At 47.7% G+C, this 23,591-nt stretch overlaps 2 protein-coding genes across 2 annotated transcripts; both read left to right on the top strand.

Moving 5' to 3' along the window:
* Positions 1 to 4,773: 4,773 nt before the first annotated feature.
* On the top strand, positions 4,774 to 23,591 carry LOC120306974 (olfactory receptor 1038-like). Its single transcript, XM_039341092.1, has 2 exons — positions 4,774 to 4,820; positions 22,562 to 23,591. The coding sequence occupies exon 2, from the start codon at positions 22,603 to 22,605 to the stop codon at positions 23,536 to 23,538; it is 936 nt and encodes a 311-aa protein (XP_039197026.1). The 5' UTR covers positions 4,774 to 4,820; positions 22,562 to 22,602; the 3' UTR covers positions 23,539 to 23,591.
* LOC120306975 (olfactory receptor 1019-like) lies at positions 7,021 to 7,975 on the top strand. The gene has a single exon (XM_039341093.1). It carries the CDS (start codon positions 7,239 to 7,241, stop codon positions 7,914 to 7,916), a length of 678 nt encoding a protein of 225 aa, XP_039197027.1. The 5' UTR covers positions 7,021 to 7,238; the 3' UTR covers positions 7,917 to 7,975.

Here is a 23,591-nt window from a genome sequence, read left to right on the forward strand (position 1 = left end):
TTCTATTGGCTTTCAAAAGCCAATAGGAATTGTCCAGGCTGTCTCTGCCCTGCTGAGCCCGCCAAAAATCCCAGTCGGCAAACGTTGCTGCAAGTTGTCTGCAGCTAAGGCGAGCTTTCTGGAAGTTTCTACCCTTCCTGCTGATCTGTCAGCTGTCGTCTGCCAGCTGTTGATAAACTCCAAACACAGAAGGAACAGGTGACCAGCAAACATTAATGCAAAAGAAAAGTCTTTTGCATTAAAGACTTGCTCCCAGTGCTTTACATAGTTGTGCTCCACCCACCAACCCCACCCCACTTAGCAAGCCAGCATCCGGTCCGTATGGATAATAAGCGTAGTGCATCACCCATCCTCCCCTCCAGACACACCCACGGAGCCTCTGCCATCCCAACCATTTGTTCTGATAATGAGGCAGCTGGAGGAAGGGAGACGCAGCCAAGGTAAGGCACAATCCCTCCCTCGTCCTGCTTATATAGTCCCTTGTCCAGCTGATTGGAGGAGTGTTCCTGGCTTCTGTCTCCTCTGAGGATGGCACCCGCGGCATCTGGCTGCATGCTCCCCATCTCCCGGCCCATGGCAAGCCCACGGGCTTGACAGGCGGCCCCCTCTACCAGGGCCCCTCCTGGAAGGCAAACAGAGACAGGTGAGCATGCGACAATTCGATTGGTCCCTTCCGTGGCCCCTCCCCCTGGTTTTCCAGGGTGCTGGCGATGGAAGGCCCGCATCAATCGCGGAGCATGGACATCTTCCTTCCGCACCCACGACGCCTCTGACAGAGGGTACCCTTTCTATCTCACAAAGTAGTGGACTCGTCCACAATGGCTCCGGGAATCCAGAATTTCTTGTATCTCGAACTGGTCGCCGGAGACTGGGCCTGGTGGTTGGGCCACCAGGCCCCTGGGGGGAACTCATTACTGGCTTCAGCAGACTCCCATGAAATACAGGGTGCACCTTCCTGAAGACCCAAGGCAGCTGTAACCGTATGGTTACCGGGTTTATAACCTGAAGGGACCTACGTACTTGGGACCCAGCTTCTTACAGGGCACCCTCGAACATAGGTACTTGGTGGAGAGGTATACCCAATTACCCATCTGAAAGAGCCTGTCTCAGCCCTTTTTTTATCGGCTTTTGCCTTTTTGGCCGCCCCTGCTTTGGCCAATGCTTCCTTAACCTTAGCCCACAGACCTTCCACTCGTGCCATCCAATCCTGGGGTGTACACGGCAGGGGGACCCCCTGGGGCCACTCAGGGATCGGAACAAAATTCACCCCATGCACCACCCGAAAAGGAGTGAATCCTATGCTGTTATGCACAGTATTGTTGTAGGCCACTTCGGCAAATGGGAGCAGGTCTACCCAGTCTGTTTGTTGGTATGACACGTAACATCGTAGGTAGTGCTCTACCATGGCATTCGCTCGCTTGGCTGCTCCGTTGGTGCTGGGGTGGTATGCTGAGCTGAGGCCCTGGGATGATCCTATGTATTTAACAAAATCCCTCCAGAGCTGAGCAGTAAACTGCACCCCCCGATCTGATAAAATACGCCAAGGAACACCATGGGCCCGGTAGATATGGTCAATAAATAACCTGACCAAACGCCGAACAGACAGTAGCCCCTTACAAGGAACAAAATGGGCCTGTTTGGAAAACAGGTTGATTACGGTCCAAATAACCATATACCCTCGGTTCTCTGGTAAATCTACAATGAAATCCATGGCTATATCCTCCCAGGGTCGGGTTGGATCTGCTACTGTCTTTAATAAACCCAAAGGCTTTCCAGTACGGGGCTTGGCCATAGCACAGACATGGCAAGCTCTCACATAGGCCTCTACATCCACTTTAATCCGGGGCCACCAGAATTGACGCTGTACGAAATGTAATGTTTTTAGGAAGCCGAAATGGCCCGCCTGTTTGGCATCGTGGCACCGCTTGAGAACCAAGTGCCTCAGTAACTCTGGTACGTACAATTTATTGCCTTTCCATGCTAAACTGTCCTTTGTGTCAAGATGCCGGGATGGTCCTTCAACCAGGGATCATTTTTAACGCCATTAGTAGCTGTTCCACCCGCCAACTGACGTGGAACCGCTCGAGCGACCCCCTGTTGGTAAAGCGGCATAATCACCTATACAACCTCCTCCCACCTGCTGTGGTATTGAGGCATGTGAGACAACGCATCAGCCAGGAAGTTCCTCCCTCCCAGCACATACTTCAGAGTGAACTGAAACCTGCGGAACTCACGGACCTAGTCAGTTGCACAATGACCATGTTTCCTCAGTGCCAGCAACTCCGCCTCAGTGCGCTGAACCCGGGTGGTGTCTTCAAAGCGGGCACGCAGTGCATCCAGGAAAAACCCAGCATTAGCCAACTCCCGAGCATGATCACTGTACAGGTCGGCTGCCAATGCCGCTGCCTCATGCTGCAGTCCCGCAGACACCGCCATCACCATGGCCCATTGGGATGGATAGAATCGAGCATATCGATCCAGGTGGCTGATCACATGGCTTAAGAATATTGCCAGGTGATCTGGATGCCCGTCGAACGTGACTGGTATGGGTGGTGGACCCCACATCAGGCCCTGACCCCAGGGTCCTATAGGTTGGGTTGGGCCATGCAAGGTGTCAGCTGTAGGCGGCTGGACCTGGACACTGGAACCCACATCCTGTTGGCCAGAACCCCTTTCAGCAGGCAACACCCCACGACCCAGGGGCTGGCCGATCTGTCCACACAGGCTGAGCCTGGATCTGCGGTACAGCCAAAGAAGACTCTCCTACCGTGGATACTCTGGAGCAGGAGGCTGTCGCAGCCGCGGACTGGCCAACCGGAACCGAGTCAGGATGTCTGGACGACGCCTCCGGCCGATGCCATGGGGCTTCTTCTCTCGTAGCCATCCGTTGTGGCCAGGAGGAGGTGTCTTGATATCCTACCTCCCCGAACCGGTCCCTCAATACATCCATGGTGTCTTGGCAAGGAGCGGTGGAATAGCTCCATTCATCCTCATCTTGCCCCGTCGGCCGTCTCTCCCACCAGTCCATCAAAGATGCTCTAGGTCCTGGCGTCGTCACCCATCCAGGCTCCACATTGGCCAATGCAGGGCTGTGCCACCATTCCCCAGACATTGCAGCAACCCCAGGGCCCTGGGTCTCACCTGTAGGGGCTGCAGGTTGTGGTTCCATTACCTTAGGCCTGGCTACTGGCTGCATCTCCCGGGCCTCAGACTCAGGGCCTGTTACTCCAGCCAGATCAGCCTCAACTGTCCCAGTAGGAACCTCCTGTTTACCCTCTGCCATCGTAGTCACAGTCCACAGCAACAGGCAAGAAGAAGGGAACAGGAAAATAAAGGGAGTGCTGACTTACTGTCAGCTGTCCTCTGCCAGCTGCTGATAAACTCCAAACACAGAAGGAACAGGTGACCAGCAAACTTTAATGCAAAAGAAAAGTCAGCACTGGGAGTGAATTGCTCCCAGTGCTTTACATAGTTGTGCTCCACCCACCAACCCCATCCCATTTAGCAAGCCAGCATCCGGTCCGTATGGATAATAGGAGTAGTGCACCACCCTTCCCCCCCTCCAGACACACCCAAGGAGCCTCTGCCATCCCAGCCATTTGTTCTGATAATGAGGCAGCTGGAGGAAAGGAGACACAGCCAAGGTAAGGCACAATCCCTCCCTCGTCCTGCTTATCTAGTCTCTTGTCCAGCTGGTAGGAGGAGTGTTCCTGGCTTTTGTCTCCTCTGACACCTGCGGTGTCTGGCTGCATGCTCCCCATCTCCAGGCCCTTGGCAAGCCCAGGGGCTTGTCATGAGCAACTACTAAATGTAAGTAAAAGAGGGCCAGGGGTGGGAGGGCCGCCCAGGAGCACCTGGGCCTGCCTGCTGCTGCAGTGAATGGGCAGTGGCCAAGGTAAGGCTAGCAGGGCAGCGTCAGGTGCAGGGAGGGTAGCTGGCACACGTGGGGCATGGTGGGTGGCTTACCTCCCTTCGGCTGGGCCAGCTGGTGGCCCAGCCAGTGGTCGGCCTATGCTGTCGCTGCAGCTTGCCATGTCCACCCAGGAGGGCGTGGGCCTGCCTGCCGCCGCAGCAAATGGGTGGTGGCCTAGGTAAGGCTAGTGGGGCAGCAGCGGGCACTGGGAGGGTAGCTGGCATGCATGGGGCTGACTATCAGCTGGCTGTCAGGAGCTGGGTGGTGTGTAGTGGCCCCGCCGGTTCCCCACTGACATCTGGATGCTTGAAACGCGCTCCCGACGCCACCCCAGGCCAGCTCAGCTGCGTGGGCGGCCAGTCCGAACCGAGCATGATGAAATTGCAGGCAGCACCACCTTGCCAGCTATGCCTCAGCTGGCGCAGGGGGTGGCACCATGCATGCGCGGTGCTCTTGTGTTGAGGCAGTTGCTGGGCGACGGCCCAAGTCTGCCCTCGGCCTGCCTGATGTGCGTTCCAGCCGCAGGAGAGGAGGCGGAGTCTGCGCACCTCCTTCTGCCCCCACCCACAGAGAAATACAGGTAGTCCTTGACTTACGACCACATGGTTGGGGGTCGCGGCATTAGGAAGGTTGAGAGCCACTGCTTTAGAACTAGTGGTTTCAATTTAACAATACAATTTTCAGAAAAAAAACAATTCCCTATATGCTATTCACTTGCAACTAACCTGCAATTAAAAAATTAAATCACAACAAAGCAAGAAAGTTAATTATTGGTACTTAAAGTGTTTGTATCCAAACAGTATACCGAAGTCCATCAGGGATCATATCCCAGATGGTCTCAAAAGACATATAAGATCTTTTTGCCTACTTACAGAGTCTGTAAGAAAGAAAACTCCATCAACTTCAGGTATGTTTGTTAACTCTGGGGAGGATGTTTAGTACATGTACTGGTGCTAAAGGCAAACTTTCATATCTTGCATTTGCAGTTTTCATACATATAAGCCATAGCCATTTATGTGGATTTCATATACTGACATGGTTTTAATTCACATTGTTCCCAGAATAACCTGATTACTGAAGTTATAAATTTATGTGTCTATAATATAAACTATAGTATAGCCGAGTACGGTATAATATAGATATTATATGTATGTATGTATGTATTTTTATCTTGCCTTTATTATTTTTATAAATTAATCAAGATAGTGAACATACTTAATGCTCATTCCTCTTACTATTTTCCCCACAATAACAACCCTCCAAATTTCTTTCTAAAAAATGCAATTGCTATAAATAACAATTTACATTGTTAATTATAATTTATATTCATAAAAATACAAGAAAGAGATGCCAAACTGTTCTTCCATTGATCTTAGCGCAGTATATTCATGTCCTACTTTTTCAACCCATGCCTTAAAAACCAGAGCAAACTATTCATTTTTAAGATATGAATTAATGATTAACGCAATAGTTCTCAAATTTGTTTGTCACCACCCCATGAATAAAACTAATAATTTCATTGATGTCGGGGTTGGGAAGAACTAAATACAGAACCTACTTTTAATAACAGAATTTTAATCTGTATATCACAGATACTATCCACAATGTGCATTTGTGATTCTGCAAAGTTTGAGAATCCTGGACTGAACCATTAAGATCAAGATTTCTTCTGAACTCATGTTAAGATACTAAAACAACAACTTATTGAATATTAAAAAGATGTATTCTGCTGTACTGTGCTAAAGAGGATTATTTTCTAGTAATATAAGAGAAAAAGAAAGAGATGAATCAATTGTAAAGATCCCTTCAACAAAGAGTGCCATGATGAAGGGGGGATATACAGGACCCTATGTTAGAGAGATAAAGTGAGGTGTGTGCTGCAGTGGAATATTGTGTACAGTTCTCTTCTATGCTGTGGTGTGTCTAGTCTTTGAAAAGCAAAAGGAACTCTCACAGTTGCAATGGTCTTGTGCTTCTTGTTTTAACTTTCACAAGTTGGGAGGAAAAAAAGGAGACACTTCCCCCCCCCCTCCAAAAAAATGGTGACAGGTTATTCCCACTTTCTAACTGGAGATTTTTCTATGACATCTTAGCCAGTTAGTTCATTGTTCTTCTTATCTTTTAAGCAGGAGATGTAGGCAGCTCCCCTTTTACAATTATCTAAATGGTTCTGTTAATTTGGATGCTGCCTTATAGGTCTCATGAATGAAACTGACCTACAAATATTTTAGTACATAAATTACTAAAACCTCTTATTTGCCTCTGGATTTGAGCCAGAATGAAGGACCTCAAATAAGAGATTCTAGTAATCTGTATATTAAAATATTTGTGGGTTACTTTTGTAAGAAAGAATTAATATATTGACAACTACATCCGATGAGAAGTTATTGTACTCAGCTTAGGTGTTTTCAGATGAAATTATTTCCGTCCAAATTTGGGACCATATAAAAGTCAGTAGTGCTTTCAACATATGCAAAAGACACCCCAGAATCAGAAGGATAGCAATGATATTCAATGAAAAAGTTTTTAAAACTCATAATCTACAAAATATGAACAGTCAAATTCATTAAGTGAAACAAGAAATATGACAGTGTTTGAAATCTATCAGTAACCTGAAAGCAAGTGATTTTATTTTATTTATTTTTTAATTGAGAGGCTTCTCAAGAAAGAAGGGGAAAGAAGGTTTACCAGCAACTCAAAATTTATATAATATTTGTAACATTCGTTCCATCATAGATTTTTTATAATAATAGTCACACAACTAACACAGAGTATTAATATGAATTCTCACATACAATGCCTCAGCAAATGAAATAAATATTAGAATAGCTGCCCTGCTTTGTATTTTTTTTAATGCAAATTTAATGATCATTTAGATCAGGCGTGTCCAATATTTTGGCTTGCCTGGGCCACATTGAGTGAAGAGGATTTGTCTTGTGCCACATTCAAAATGTATAATATAGTTAATTTATTTGTTGTTGTTGTTGTCACTGAGTTACACAAGCCCCTTCGCCACGACAAGGCAGTAATCCATAAAGGGGAGTTAATTTATATAAATAACAAATCTCCTTTATTTTGGGGGGGGGGGGTTGTGGTGCTGCATTACTAGCTGTCGAAGGCCACATGTGGTCCCTGGGCCATAGGTTGGACATGTCTAATTTAGATGAATAAAGTGGAAATGTCCTCATGGTTATTTTTTTATAGAGAAGCCAAGTTAGATGGAACTCTAAAGAAAGCAAATCTTCTTTCCTTCCTTTGTTAGATTAAAAAAAAGACATTTCAGATTCAGCTAATATTCTGAACCCAGCACCCATTGTGAAATATCATGGATAAAGGAAATGATTCTGTCATTACTGAATTCATTCTTCAGGGATTCACAGACAATCCCAAAATGCAGCTTGTTCTTTTTTTTATCTTCCTCTCAATTTATGTCATTGCTGTGTTAGGGAATGTTGGGATGATTCTATTGATATGCACTAGTACCCAGCTTCACAAACCCATGTATTACTTCCTGGGCAACCTCTCCTTTGTTGATCTCTGCTGTTCCTCAACCATTGCTCCTAGAATGCTGATTGATTTATTAAGTGAAACTAAAAGGATTTCTTACAATGCCTGTGCTACACAGCTCTTTTTCTATGTGTTTTTTGTAGACATAGAGTGTGTTTTGTTGGCTGTGATGGTCTTTGACAGGTATGTGGCTATCTGTAATCCACTTCTCTATTCAGCTAAAATGTCCAAAACGCTCTGCCAACAACTGATTGCTTTTCCATATTGCATAGGCTTCATGGATACAATAGTATATACTTCCTCTACATTCCTACTCACATTCTGCAGGTCAAATCTTATTAATCATTTCTTCTGTGATATGCCTCCACTGTTTGTACTCTCCTGTTCTGACACCTATGTTAATGAGCTTGTGCTACTTATCATTGATGGCTTCATTGAAGCATGCAGCATTTATATGAGTCTTATATCCTATGTCAGTGGTTCTCAACCTTCCTAATGCTGCGACCCTTTAATACAGTTTCTTATGTTGTGGTGACCCCCAACCATAAAATTATTTTCGTTGCTACTTCATAACTGTAATTTTGCTACTGTTATGAATCATAATGTAAATATCTGATATGCAGGATGTATTTTCATTGTTACAAATTGAACATAATTAAAGCATAGTGATTAATCACAAAAACAATATGTAATTATATATTGTGAAATATTTATTTCTAATTACAAATAAATAAAATTTTGTCTGGAAGCATGGGTGCCGAATCACACCTTCAGCTGCTCCACTTATGGCTCTGAAGGGAGACCTGACCTTTTCTCTTCTTTAAATGAGCCCTTGAAGTTGCCTGATTAAGTTAAGCATGACCTGTGAAAGATTAATATGATTGTGTATGGGGGGGAGTGCTTATGGGACGGGAGAAAATAAGGATTAGTTGAGGTGATACTCAAGGGGAGCTATACTTGTAGACATTTGTTGTCTATGTGTGTGAAGTGGTCCACACAATTTGCTTCTTCAGCCTGAGACACTGCCCATTTTTCTACCTCCAGCTGAAATTCACTGAGGGTTGGAAGTGGACCCCTGTCCTTCCAGGACAATGAATCCTAATGACCTTCAGAGCTTCTCTCTCTGAAGAAGGCAGAAGGGAAACTTTGTCTCTTTTATGACTCGTGGACTTCAACTCCCAGAATTCCTGAGCCAGCATAGCTCAGTTCTGGAGCTGTGCCTGCCAGAATCTTAGGAGAGATTTTTGGAAGGAGGTCTTGTCCACTGAGGCAGAGTCAGCAGAAGGGAAATCCATTCCTTCCTCCCACCCCAGTGCTGGTTCCACTGAGCAATAATCAACTGTTTTTGGTGCAGCAGCCAGGGCAGGAAGCTTGGGGGGCATTACTGCAGCAACTGCAAGAAAAGGCCCCTTGGAGCTTCTTGATTCCACACTAGGAGTAGATTCATTTTGTCCCCCTCTTCCCAGCTTTCCAGAGGCACACTAGGAAACAGAGAAAAGGCAGGCAGTGTTCTATCCCATCCTATTGCCATCCTTGTTAAAGGCACAAGGACCAAACCCCTGCTGATACAATAGGCTGGAGACTTTAAAACAAAACAAACCCCTTTTAATATGGGTGACAAACCTGTCAAATAGTCCAAAACACAACAGCAAAACTCAAGTCCAAAGGAAGGAAATAGTCAACAGGAAACATGATGCAAACAGAAGAGAAGTCACAAGCAAGATGAACAGACCAGGATTCCAAGAAGCACTTTGCAAACAGTTGCCTTCAGCAACCAGCACTGCCCACACCTCCTCTTTTTAAACAGCAGTCCCAAGGCGTTGCCTCTTATTGCCTTCTCCTTTTACTCTGGAGTTGTCGTATTGACTGCTGCTGATTTACTCTCGCTAATTGACGACATGTGCGACATCAATTAGCAAGTCCATCAGATGTGAGTCCTCTGATTCTGACTCATTCTCCTCACACAGCTGAGCTTCATCAGGAACATGACTGGAGGGCCCAGGCTCTGAATCAAACTGTGAGTCCTATAATTCATCAGAGCCTCCCTCTGCCCCTAATGGCCCTTCAAATGCCTCCTCCACCTCCTCCTCATATTCCTGAGACTCAGCTGTTGGGAGCACAAGCTGGCACGGAATCACAACACTATCCCGCACCGCAGGGCCCTTCCCCTAGGTCTGCAAATCCGTATGCGGTTGGGATGGGAATTGGTCATGAAAGGCGGTCACCAAGGCAGGAGCATGAATGGTGGTCGCATCTTCTCAGGTGAACTCCTCCGGTCCCTAGCCTTTCCATTCAATCAGGTACTGGAAGCGACCTTTCACCCAATGGGAGTCCCAAATGCTGGCAACCTCGTACTTGGGGGCACTGTCTCCATCACGTTGTTCTGGTGGGGGAGATTTGGCTCGGCGGAGTGGACACACCGGTTGCTTAGAGACCAACAGAGAATGGTAAAAGACCGGATGTACCTTCATGGAACATGGCAGAGTTAAGCAATAGGTGACCGGATTGATGACAGCCTTGATTGGGAACGGTCCTACATATCGGTGGTCTAATTTCTTGGTTGGCTGGGTTGACGGTAGGTTCCTGGTGGATAGCCATACCCGATCTCCCACCAATAGTGGAGGTGCATTCCACCTTGACCAATCAGCAAACCTTTTGTAGTCAACCTTGGCCTTCTCCAACTGTCGCTGCACCAATCGATGGATCACCTATAACTTTGCCAGGTAGTTGTTCACTGGTGGTTCCGGTGCATCTAGTGGGGAAAGAGGGAAAAACCGAGGGTGATAGCCCACATTGGTTAAGAATGGTGTCATCTGCGTGGAGGTGTGCTGTGAGTTATTGAACGCAAACTCAGTCACCGCCAGATAGTCCACCCAATTGTTCTGCTGCTGATTGACATAGCAGTGCAGATATTGCTCCAGGATTCCAATGACATTCTCGGTCCCTCCGTCGGTTTGGGGATGATGTGCAGACGAGAGGCAGATCTTGACATTCAACGCCTGCATCAACTCCTGCCAGAAACAGGCTGTGAACTGGGCTCCTCTATCGTACACGACCCTATCAGAAAGACCTGCTGGATGGAACACCTGCTGGATGAACATGCAACCGGTGGCATGGGCAGACGGTAAACCACGGCATGGAATGAAATGTGCCATCTTGGTCAACATGTCCACCACCACGAACTCCGTCATGAATCCAGAAGATGGGGGTAAGTCCGTCAAAAAGTCCATGGACACAGCCCCCAGGGTCTTTTGGGTGTTCTCCAGTAGTCCGGATGGGGCCCCTGTCACTGACTTGGCCTGCCTACATGAAATACAAGATGAGACGTAGGTCTGAACGTCGTGTCAGATTTGGGGCCACCAGAAGGTACGGGAGACCAAGTTCAGAGTCTTGAACAGGCCAAAATGCCCCGCCGCTGGATTGTCATGACACTGGCTGAGGATGAGTCCCTTGAGCGGGCCTCCAGGAACATAGAGCCGATCCCAATAGTGGAGGAGTCCATCCGTGACTGTCGATGGGGAATTGGGCCCCACCTCCTCCTTTCACTGAGCCACCCACCCATCCTGCTGCTGGGCCTCCCGAATTCGAGCCCGTATGTCTATTGGCTCCCTCATCGCAGCAAAAGACTCAATAGGGAGCACTGTCCTGGAGAGAAGCTTGTCTTCTGCTCGGGAATATTCGGGCTTCCTGGACAGAGCATCTGCTCTTTGAATGTGACCGTTGGGTATGTACGTCACCCGGAAATTGAATCTCGCAAAGAAGAGAGACCACTGGATCTGGCGTTGGTTCAATTTCCGAGCGGTCTGCAGGCTTTCTAAATTCTTATGGCCTGTCTGGACCTCAATTTGATGCCTTCCACATGATGCCTCCAGGCCTTGAACGCCACTTTAATGGCCAATAGCTCCTTCTCCCAGATGGTATAGTTGCGCTCCGCCAGATTCAATTTCCGTGAATAGTACGTGCAAGGGAAGAGAGCACCGCTGGGCATTGTCGCCTGGAGTAACACCACCCAAATGGCAATGTCGGAGGCATACACCTCCACGACAAATGGCCATTGCGGGTCAGGATGCTTCAGGATGGGCTCCTTCATGAAGGCTTCTTCAAAGCCTGGAAAGCCCGTTGTTCTGGAGCATCCCATTGGAACTGAGTCTTTTTCTGCAGGAGCCGAGTAAGGGGAGCTGTCATGGTAGCAAACCCGGGGATGAAAGTCCGATAATAGTTGGTGAACCCAAGAAGTCACTGGACATCCTTCACATGACGTGGGGGTTGCCAACTCTATAGAGACTCAACCTTATTCAATTCCATGGTGATGCCCTCAGGAGAAATATGGTGACCCAGGAACTCGATGGCCATCTGGTAGAACTGGCATTTCTCTAGTTTAGCATATAGCCAATGTTCCTGAAGCTGCTGCAGGACCTGATGGAGATGCTGATGGTGCACCTCTCACGATGGGGAATAGATCAGGATGTCGTCCAGGTAGATCACCACAAACTGATCTAACAAGTCCCGGAAAATATCGTTCATAAAGTGCTGGAACATGACGGGCGTTGGTCAGGCTAAATGGCATCACCATGTACTCGAAGTGCCCATACCGAATACCAAACGCCGTCTTCCACTCATCACCTGACCGCACTCTGACAAGGTTGTAAGCTCCACGCAAGTCCATTTTTGTGAAGATTTTGGCCTCACGGAGCTGGTCCAAGACTTCGGGGATGAGGGGGCAGCGGGTATCGGTTGTGCACCATGATGACATTTAATTTCCTATAATCACAGCAAAGCCGCAATTCACCGGACTTCTTGACGAAGAGTACAGGTGCAGATACTGGCAAGGATGAGGGCTGAATAAAACCCTGAGCCAAATTCTTGTCCCAAAAGTCCTGCAACGCAGCCAACTCGGGGTCCGACATGGAATACAAATGCCCCACTGGGAGAGGCGTGTCAGGGACTAAGTCAACGGGGCAGTCATAAGGCCTGTGCAGGGGCAATCGATCCGCCTCAGTCTCGCTGAACACATCAGCATAATCTGCCAATTCAGAGGGTAAGGAAACCCCCATGGGCCCCTCTATCTGACCGGCACAGATGTGGTGGGTGTGGTCCATGCACTGCAAGCTTGGAAAGGTGACCAAGTGCTGAGACCAATAAATCTGTGGGTCATGCGCCCGGAGCCACGCCAGTCCCAAGACCATGGGGAAATGCACGTCTGAGGTGATATAGAACTGAATGGCCTCCTCATGTGTATGGATGGCCATACATAGCAGTTGCGTGGCAACCTTAATTGGCCCAGACAGAAGCACTCGACCATCAATGGTCTCCACTAACATCGGCGGATCCACAGGGCATTGGGGAATTGCCCATTTAGCCACAAATTCTGCATCCATAAAGTATGTAGTAGCCCCAGAGTCAATCAACATATGGACAGGAATCCCCTTGGGCAACGTAGGAAGAATCAGGCGCGCCTCCAAGATCAAATGCTTTGGGGGTCCGTGGGCAGCATCAGAAGGGTGTGGTTCGGAGTTGCGGGATGCCCGACCCAAAAGGCCTTTTAGGTCGGGCGTGGGCTGTTTCCCGACAGGGGAGCCGATGGCAGTCTCAGGACCGGCTCTGTCACAAACACTCCTCGTCGCTTCTTGGGGCAGAAAGTGGCCAAATGCCAGGGTCCCCACAGTAAAAACACAACCCCCCGAACATCACCTGTTCATCTTTGCCACCGATAGACAAGGTCTGGCAGCACCTAACTCCATTGGCTCCTCCCTCTGGACCGGGGTCGCACTCACAATGGGAGCTGTACGGGTCTCTGGGATGGCACGGCGACTCCTTCACTGCTGCAGCCAGGCGTCGATCTGCAGACAGAGATGAATGAGCCCATTAAGGTCTGGGGGAATATCAACATGGGCCAGCTCATCCAAAATCTCCGACAAGCCATCCTGGAAAGTGTCCACGAGCGCAGCCTCATTCCAGGCTGAATCCTGGCTAAGCAGCTGAAATTCACTGATATAGCCCTGCAGGGGGCATTGGGCTTGCCTCAGAGCTTTCAAATGCTGGGTAGCTGTCTGGGTCTTGATGGGGTCCTCATACATCAACCGCATGTAATCACAAAACCCCACAAAGTTGTCCATCAATGGACTAGGTTGGGCTAGCAAGGGTGTGCCCCAATGAGCTGCAGAACCAGAAAGCAGGCTTATCATAAACCCCACTTTATCCCGGTCAGTGGGGAAATAATCTGCTTTCACACTGATATACAGGTGGCATTGTCCCATGAAAACAGGAAACATGTCCGGGTTACCATCAAATTTTTCCAGCCTCATCACTTGGCATTTTCTGGGTGGTGGTGGAACAGCAGGAACCTGGGCAGATAGCTGAGCAACTTGGGCAGATAACAAAGCCAGCTGCTGGGTGAGCTGGGTGTTCTCAGCACGTAGCTGCTCTGTGATAGTAGGGGGTGAGGCTGAAGGCAAACTGTTCTATCCCAGCCTATTGCCATCCTTGTTAAAGGCACAAGGACCAAACCCCTGCTGATACAATAGGCTGGAGACTTTAAAACAAAACAAACCCCTTTTAATATGGGTGACAAACCTGTCAAATAGTCCAAAACACAAACAGCAAAACTCAAGTCCAAAGGAAGGAAATAGTCCACAGGAAACACGATGCAAACAGAAGAGAAGTCACAAGCAAGACAAACAGACCAGGATTCCTAGAAGCACTTTGCAAACAGTTGCCTTCAGCAACCAGCACTGCCCACACCTCTTTTTATACAGCAGTCCCAAGGCGTTGCCTCTCATTGCCTTCTCCTTTTACTCTGGAGTTGCCGTATTGACTGCTGCTGATTTACTCTCACTAATTGACGACGTGTGCGAGCATCAATTAGCAAGTCCATCAGGTGTGAGTCCTCCGAGTCTGACTCATTCTCCTCACACAGCTGAGCTTCATCAGGAACATGACTGGAGGGCCCAGGCTCTGCATCAAACCGTGAGTCTTGTAATTCATCAGAGCCTCCCTCTGCCCCTGATGGCCCTTCAAATGCCTCCTCTACCTCGTCCTCAGATTCCTCAGACTCAGCTGTTGGGAGCACAGGCTGGCATGGAATCAGAACAGGCAGGATGGGATAGGGAAACACATGCTGCAGACCAAAACATCCACCCAAATCAGCTTTCATCTCCAAAGCCCCCCCCCTCCCCAATCTCTTCTCTTTTCACTGCCTGGATCAGTTTTCCTTATCCCACCTGTAATGAAATGGCGCTCCCTTCACCTGCATCCCACAAATAGGAAGCCATCAAGAGTGGGGAGGAGGAGGGATTGAGCAGCAGGAATCAAAAAGTATGTGCTGTATTATGGAGGACTACAGGGATCTCAGAGGAGGAGAGGACAAGGGGGGGAGGGGAAATCAGCTGCTGTGGAAAGAGAGGAAAAAGCTCTGAGTGAGCAAAGTTGTCTTTAGCCATCAAGGAAAAGCAGAGGGCACCAATCACACCACAGGGCAAGAAGTAAAGGATGGAAGAGAGGAGGGGGCTCAGAGTTGGAGGGGATGCACGCACAGGAAGAAGCCAGGAGTTGATAACTGGCCGCTTGCTGGAAATCACGATCCCCCTGAGGGAGCGATGCTTCCCCAAGCCAGAATGAAACCGAACGTCCTTCAGAGAACTCCAGGTCTGAATGAAGATCAACGGCTTTCCCTTCTGCTTGACTCTGCTGGGTCCGCATGGAATCCGGGGCTCTCTGCTCTCCCCCAGATGTGCCGTTCCCATCTAACACAGGTGATTCCCACTGAGCCCACCAAAACTAGCGATCGGGGCAGTGGAGGAAGTTTCCAACTCTGGTTAGCACCACTCGGTGCCTTCCTGCACCTGGGAAGTGTTCGGACTAAGCTGACCTTCCGTGGTTTGTGGGACAAAGCCGAGCAATGTCACGTCGACTCCTCCGCAGAATACAAGGAGAGACCAGATTGACTGCAAAAAGGCTTCCCTGCAAAAAGCGCTCCTGTTCGATTCAGCCAAAGGACATTTGGGACTGCCCGGAGAGCCTTTAAACTTAAAGCCATTCCCTGATTCCGAGGTGGATGCAGCCGTCAAAATGCAAAAGAACACCGCCACATATCTTAGACTATGGTTCTCAACCTGTGGGTCGGGACCCCATTTGGGGTCGAACGACCATTTCACGGGGGTCGTCAAACAATGCAGTCCACCATTTTTTTCCCCTTTTCCTTAGCTGTGCTACTCCCTTTTATTCTATTGGCTTTTGAAAGCCAATAGAATAGACTCTCTTGAATAGAGTCTAATTCTATTGGCTTTCAAAAGCCAATAGGAATTGTCCAGGCTATCTCTGCCCTGCTGAACCCGCCAAAAGTCCCATTCTGCAAACGGTGCTGCACCAGTTGAGTAGTCCTCGACTTACGACCGGTTGAGTAGTCCTCGACTTACGACCAGTTGGGGGACGCGGCATTAAAAAGGTTGAGAACCCCTGTCTTAGACTAAGTTCCTAAGACCATCAGAAATATGTCTTTTCCGATGGTCTTAGGTGACCCCTGTGAAAGGGTCGTTCGACCCCCAAAAGGGTCGCGACCCACAGGTTGAGAACCGCTTCATTAGGGTATAGTGAGCAGGACATGAATGACTGAGAGTATGCCCTTATGATCCATCCCATCTCAGAAAAAGACAACAGCCACAGCAAGAACTGCTTAATGAAGGCAGGAATTTTCCAGTTCCTTGGGAACACCAACTTTTGAAGAGTGACATAATATTTAAAAAATAAATTCATACAGTTGATGACCCAGGTTTATTTTTTTTATTGGTATTTAGGGAAAATGATGAATCTGCAGCTACCTTTTGTTATAATGTTATAGCATCTCTGAATTAAATGAAACCCCTTGTGGGGTTTCAGTGAGCCACAGGTTTTAAAAGAGCATATAAACCTCCCAAATGGGCAGAGAAGCATAATGACAATTTGGCACCTTATGTTTTTAGCTATAAAGAAAACAAAATCAACCTCTTTTTGCTATAGCTTGATGGCAATGTATAAGCTTTATTATGATTATTATCATTTAATAATGAAGACTACTTATTCTTTTGCGAGATTTGGGAAGGAGCAAATCATTTTCCTTTATCAGAAATGACTCCCAACATTGTGTAATGATATGCGTTATTGATGTGATTTTTTTCATGGAGTGTAATTCATGGACTGTAATTTAGAAAACTGAACTTCTATGTTAGACGAATTCAGCATCCCGATCATCCTCAAATCAAATTCTTTTGGCATGTTCTGCTGCTTTCTTCATGGAAATAATAGCAGATTGGCTATGTACTTATATTAGCTCCTTACTGTCAGGTAAAGTTTTAAGATATTTTTCCTCTCTAGTGAGCTGATGTCTTGTACTGCAACAAAACAGAAAGACCGAGCTTCCACATGCTTTGAAAAATCATGTTTTCGATTTTTCAAAGCGTGTGGAAGCTCGGTCTTTCTGTTTTATTGCAGTACAAGGCATCAGCTTACTTGAGGAATTACTTAGATTGGTAGGGAATGATTGGCAATTAAAATCGTTAGTTGAGTTAAGGCAAGAAAATATTGTACAATCTTGGTTTCAGTATAATCAATTGTTGATTGTGTGGAAGTTAGATCAAAAGGTTGGTATTACTTTAATGGGTAAGAATTTGGTAAAACAGATTAAAGATCGAAACCAAGCGCATATAAAGAGAATTTATAATGTTTTAATAGAAATGGATTCAGAAATTGAATTAGTTAAAGATTGTATGATAAAATGGGCTCAAAATATTCAAGAACCGATTCCATTGGACACATGGGAGGTAATTTGGGTTAGAAATGTAAAATTTACCCAGGCACAAAATTTAAGAGAAATTTTTTTATAGAATGTTTTATAGATGGCATCTGGATCCTAAAAAGTTGTCTTGTATGTATCCTAATTTACAGCCCAAATGTTGGAGATGTGGTAATTTGGATGCCACTTATTTTCATATATGGTGGACTTGTAGAAATATAAAAGCCTTTTGGATTAAGATCTGGTGGAACATTCAACAGATTTTTAAGAGAAAGATAAAGTTTACCCACAATTATTTTTATTAGGTGTTATTACAGATTGTGATGCTAAAGAAATTAATTTGATGTTGAACTTGATAACAGCTGCAAGGTTGTTGGTAGGGCAATATTGGAAGAAGAATTGCTTGCCTACTATAGAAGAATGGACGCTTAAAGTGTCAAATTTAGCAGAAATGGCTAAGATTTCTGCTTATTTGAAGGATCATTCACAAGAAAGATATATTTCGGTCTGGAGAAGATGGATAAATTATATTCAGAATAAATATGGGGCTAAAAAGTTTCATTTAGCCCAGGGGTCAGCAACCTGCAACAGTGAAAGAGCCACTTGGATCCATTTCCCTCACAAAAAAAAAATCCTGGGAGCCGCAAAATGTGCGCGCGCACACGCGCGCGCACGCGCATGCGCACAGAACACAGGGCTTGATTGAAGAGAGGAGCTTAAGGCAAAACGTGCGCCTGCCCTGCCCCCCATCCAGCTCTGGTATGAACGGGCTCTGCAGTCCTGGCTTCTCTTCCCTTCGGAAAAGACTGCTCTCCCCTCACCCCGCGCTCTCCCTCTCTGCGACTTTCTTCTTGCTGCCTTTTGGCGCGAAGGTTCCCAGGGAGCGGAGGAGGAAGCCGACGGAGAGAAAGAGCTGCTGCAGTGAATGTTCTGAGGCAGCAGAAGACGGTCGCTCGGGCTCGCCTATCTCAGCCTGCTGCAGGAGGCTGGAGTGGAGGCTTCTGGTTTGCTCTGGGAGGGGTGCTTGGAAAAGGGAGGATGGGAAGCGGAAAGTGGGAGAAAGGACGCCTTCCAGCTCTCTGGGGTTCTTTCGCTGGGAGGTGAGGAAGCAGCAGTTCTGCTCCGTGGGAGGTGGGAGCAGGCAGCCTCTCCTTCAAACTTTGCCAAGTGACTCCAGGAGCGAAGCGAGCTACGAGTCCTAGGAATGTCAACTTTGCGAAAGAGGGAGGCGATGGTGGGATTAAAATAAAACGGGGGGGGGGGAGGTTGAGGAAACCCAGCAGATGCTTACATCAGAGGGCCAGCAAGAAAGGCCGGGAGAGGAAGAAAGCTTTCGGGGCTTGTGCACAGACATAGCGGACTCTTTCTCGTCTCCTGCCCTTGCTGCATCTCCTGTGGAGATCATTTGCAGCTCTCTGTGTCTCTGCAGCTTGCTTCTTGAAGCGATTTCAATCAGCCCCATTCATTGCCAAGAATCCCCATGGAAGTCAATGGAGGTCTGCGGCGAATCAAAAAGCCAGCTGCAGTACCTCCACGTCCGTTGATTTGACCGGCTCAGCGGCCCGGGGACGAGCAGGAACCGATGCCCCCACTGCCCGCCGGGCTTGCTGCCTGGCCTGGGGAAACACAAGGCAGGCTTAGCGCCCCGGGGACGGCCAAAACCCAATGCCCCTGTCGGCCGCACTGCCGCCCAGCCCGGGGAGACGCGAGGCAGGCTCAGCGCCCCGGGGACGGCCAAAATCCAATGCCCCTGCCGGCCGCCACTGCCGCCCAGCCCGGGGAGACACGAGGCAGGCTCAGCGCCCCGGGGACGGCTACAAACAAATGTCCCCGCCACTTGCTGCCTGGCCCAGGAAAAAACAAGGCTGGCTCAGCGGCCCGGGGACAGCTACAAACCAATGCCCCTGCCGCCTGCCGCACGGCCCGGGAAGATGCAAGGCTGGCTCAGTGGCCCGGGGACGGCCAAAACCCAATGCCCCTGCCGGCCGCCACTGCCGCCCAGCCCGGGGAGACGCGAGGCAGGCTCAGCGCCCCGGGGACGGCCAAAATCCAATGCCCCGGCCGGCCGCCACTGCCGCCCAGCCCGGGGAGACGCGAGGCAGGCTCAGCGCCCCGGGGACGGCTACAAACAAATGTCCCCGCCACTTGCTGCCTGGCCCGGGAAAAAACAAGGCTGGCTCAGCGGCCCGGGGACGGCTACAAACCAATGCCCCCGCCGCCTGCCGCACGGCCCGGGAAGATGCAAGGCTGGCTCAGTGGCCTGGGGACGGCCAAAACCCAATGCCCCTGCCGGCCGCCACTGCCGCCCAGCCCGGGAAGATGCGAGGCTTGCTCAGCGGCCTGGGGATGGCTACAAACCAATGCCCCCGCCGCCTGCCGCACGGCCGGGGAAGATGCGAGGCTGGCTCAGCGCCCTGGGGACGGCCAAAAACCAATGCCCCTGCCGGCTACCACTGCCGCCCAGCCCGGGGAGGCGCGAGGCAGGCTCAGCGCCCCGGGGACGGCCAGAAACCAATATCCCCGCCATCTGCCGCCCGGGGAGACACGAGGCCGGCTCAGCGGCCCGGGGACGGCTACAAACCAATGCCCCCGCCGCCTGCCGCACGGCCCGGGAAGATGCGAGGCTGGCTCAGCGCCCTGGGGACGGCCAAAAACCAATGCCCCTGCCGGCCGCCACTGCCGCCCAGCCCGGGGAGGCGCGAGGCAGGCTCAGCGCCCCGGGAACGGCCAGAAACCAATATCCCCGCCATCTGCCGCCCGGGGAGACACGAGGCCGGCTCAGCGGCCCGGGGACGGCTACAAACCAATGCCCCTGCCGCCCAGCTTGGGAAGATGCGAAGTCAGCTCAGCGGCCCGGGGACGGCCAAAAACCAATGCCTCTGCCGGCCGCCACTGCCGCCCAGCCCGGGAAGACGCGAGGCTGGCTCAGCGGCCCGGGGAGGGGCAGGAACCGATGCCCCCGCCGGCTGCTGCCCCCGCTGGGCCTACCGCCTGGCCTGGGGAAGGGCAGGAACCAATGCCCCTGCCGGCCGCTGGCCCCGCCAGGCCTGCTGCCCAGCCCAGGGAGACACGAGGCCGGCTCGGCTGCCCCTCCGCCTGGTGCAGGTAAGCCCCCTCCCTCCTCCCCACTCACCCTCCATCTCCGGGTCTGCTCCTGCTTGGCCCACTAGGGCCGCAGCTTGCGGGAGGGCTGGCCCTTTCCACGGAGGCTCTGCTGGGCCGCTCCCAGCATCGATCCTGGGGCTTCCCCGCGCGGCTCTCTGGCCACATGCACCTCGGACTGGGCCAGCCCCGGAAAGGCCCTTCCTGGCCACCAGGGGGCAGGGCATCTGGCTGCAGGGCCAATCGGGAGCACGGGGCAAATCTGCATGTGTGTGAGAGAGAGAGAGATAGAGAGAAGGGAAGCACAAGTGCCTCTCTGTCTCTGTCTGTCTCTCTCTCTATGAAAATGGCGGAGAAGGCTCCGGAGCCGCAGGAGGTGGCTCAAAGAGCCGCATGCGGCTCCGGAGCCGCGGGTTGCCGACCCGTGATTTAGCCTATGAGTGAATTTTAGAGTATTATTATGATATTATTATTATTTTTAGTATTAGTATTGTTTAACTATTAGGGGACTGTATTGCTTAATAATTAGGATATTAATTTGTTTATGTTCTCATTATTATTATGTTCACTTTTAATGTGTTTATATTTATGTTAAAGGGGAGTTAAAGTGCATTACGGACTTGGTTATTTATATAGTTGGTTAATGTTATTTAGATTATGATTATTATATTTGTAACCCTGTATTCAGCTCTGGGAAGTGGGGGAGGGAGGGGGGGTTGGGTGGGTTGATATTGTAATTTTTATAAAACTTTTTAATAAAAAAATGATGTTTTTTGATCCCAATGGATCTTTGAATGGTAACATATTTGGTAACATATATCAAAATATTTTATTCATATATTTTTCTGAAAAGCAGAACAATTACACATTTGCACAAAACTGTTTCTCTTTCTCAGACATAATTGGGTTTTCAAGGTACTAATAAGTCCTGCTTCTTTTCAAGGAAAATGAATGATATCCCAGTTATTGAAACTTTATTTAGATGTATTAGAAACTGAGTACATCCAGCCTCTTGTCCTCAGTTCATTATTTATGCCTTTTTGGATCACTGAAGCACCACAATAAATATTTCCTGCCTTCTGATAAGTTTTAAAAGAAGAACTGTTTAAGAGTTTGGTCAGGAAAGTTATAGAATTTGATTACAGGGTTCAGAAAGATTTGGCATTCCTAATGTTCAGTGAAACATTAGCTTATAAGATTTACTTTTTACATTGCCTTTAAAATTCTTAGTCTACTTCTACTAGTTCAAGGATCTAGTAGGAAAAACAAATTCAAAACTTGAGAAATATACTGTAATTGGATTATTTTTTTAATTACATACAAATGTGTGTGTGTGTGTATGTGTGTGTATATATAAATTGCTGAAGTTTAACGATGCTTGGAGATTTAACAAACCTTAAGTAGGAACCAGATTCAAGCAATAATTTTTAAAGTCTGGGATTCACACAAACCTGAGGAAGCTATTATGTTGATTTTGGTATCACTACCTTGTTATGATAAGCTTGCCCTCACTAAAAATGAATTTCAATGCAGTTAATTTGTGCAGCCTCCAATTTTCTTGTAGTTGTATTTAATCTTTCATATTTAACTATGTATAATAAGGATTTTTTTGAATAGGTACTACAGTAGTGTGTTACTCAAATGGAAGTTCATTTTTGCTTACTATTTTCAATGCAAATTTCCTTGGAGTGTTTTCATTCACTGTTCTGCTGGTTCAGCTGATTCCAGATGAATCACATGGTTCCTTTACATAATAATATAATATTAAGTGTTAAGTAGGATGAGAAATAAATACTGTCATTTACTTCTGAGAATTTGATCCAATATCGTCCCAGTTTTAATCAAGAATATTGATCTCTATATGAAAACTGGGTCCTTCCTTCCTTCCTTCCTTCCTTCCTTCCTTCCTTCCTTCCTTCCTTCCTTCCTTCCCACTCATTAAATTAGTATTATGTCTTGCCACAGTATACATTCTGTTTGTCATGTTATCTTTTGTTTAATATTGTGATGCTTTTATATTTATTTCATTTCAGAAATAAATTAACATTTTATAGTTTATGAACCTATATCATTGTCTGTCTGTCTGTCTATCTATCTATCTATCTATCTATCTATCTATCTATCTATCTATCTATCTATCTATCTATCTATCATCTATCCATATCAACAGATCTACAAAGACACACTAATCCCTAGGTGTGCTGGCCAAGAGCAGCAAAGGACACAGTGATGATTACTATATCAATTTTATAATGTCTATGATTTATTTTCAGATTTGCTAAAGAGGGGAGACCACACACTATCAAGCAACACAATGGCAGGAGAAAATAATAGTATAGTAACAGAATTCTTTCTGATAGGACTCACAGAAAATCCTAACTTGGCCCCCATTTGTTTTGTTATTTTTCTTCTGATGTATCTCATCACCTGTGTGGGAAATCTTGGGATGATTAGCTTGATCCAGATTGATTCTCGACTCCATACCCCCATGTATTATTTCCTCAATAATTTGGCTTTTGTAGATTTCTGCTATTCCTCTACAATAACTCCTAAAACACTAACAAACTTCTTAACTTCCAAGAAATCAATTTCTTTTGCTGGTTGCATTGCACAATTGTTCAGCTTTGTCCTTACAGCCAGTGTTGAGTGCCTTCTTTTAGCTGTTATGGCCTATGACCGTTATGTGGCAATTTGTAACCCACTACTCTATACAATCATTATGACTAAGAAAGTTTGCATCCAATTAGTAGGAGTGACTTACATAATGGCCTTCATTCATGCTCTTGCACAAACAATCTCAACCTTTAGACTCTCTTTCTGCCACTCCAATGTTATAAATCATTATTTCTGTGATATACCTCCACTGTTAAAACTCTCTTGCAATAGAACATTCATCAATGAGATTGTACTTTATACGTTTGGTACATTTCAGGGTATTTTCACCTCAGTGCAGATATTCATCTCATATGTATACATCGTAGCCACCATTCTGAGGATCCACTCGTCTGAAGGCAGGCATAAGGCCTTCTCTACATGTATCTCTCATTTGACAGCTGTCTTGCTCTTCTATGGCACCACTGTTTTCATCTATGTCCGACCCATTTCAAGCTACTCACTTGGTCGAGATAAAGTTATCTCTGTCTTTTACACTATGGTGATTCCCATGTTGAATCCCCTAATATATAGTCTGAGGAATCGGGAAGTGAAAGATGCATTGAAGCGAATATTAAGCCGAATAATGTTACCTTGAGAAACACCTATAATCCATATTTGTGCAAATTGTAATTGTAATTTCATGTGTGA

The sequence above is a fragment of the Crotalus tigris genome, unplaced genomic scaffold (genome assembly GCF_016545835.1).
Source record: "Crotalus tigris isolate CLP2741 ecotype Arizona unplaced genomic scaffold, ASM1654583v1 scf7180000017764.6130737, whole genome shotgun sequence".
NCBI classification, from domain to species: domain Eukaryota; kingdom Metazoa; phylum Chordata; class Lepidosauria; order Squamata; family Viperidae; genus Crotalus; species Crotalus tigris.

What these genes read in the sequence shown, in the direction of transcription:
- LOC120306975 (XM_039341093.1), top strand. Translation starts at nt 7,239, where the DNA reads ATGGATAAAGGAAATGATTCTGTCATTACTGAATTCATTCTTCAGGGA.
- LOC120306974 (XM_039341092.1), top strand. Translation starts at nt 22,603, where the DNA reads ATGGCAGGAGAAAATAATAGTATAGTAACAGAATTCTTTCTGATAGGA.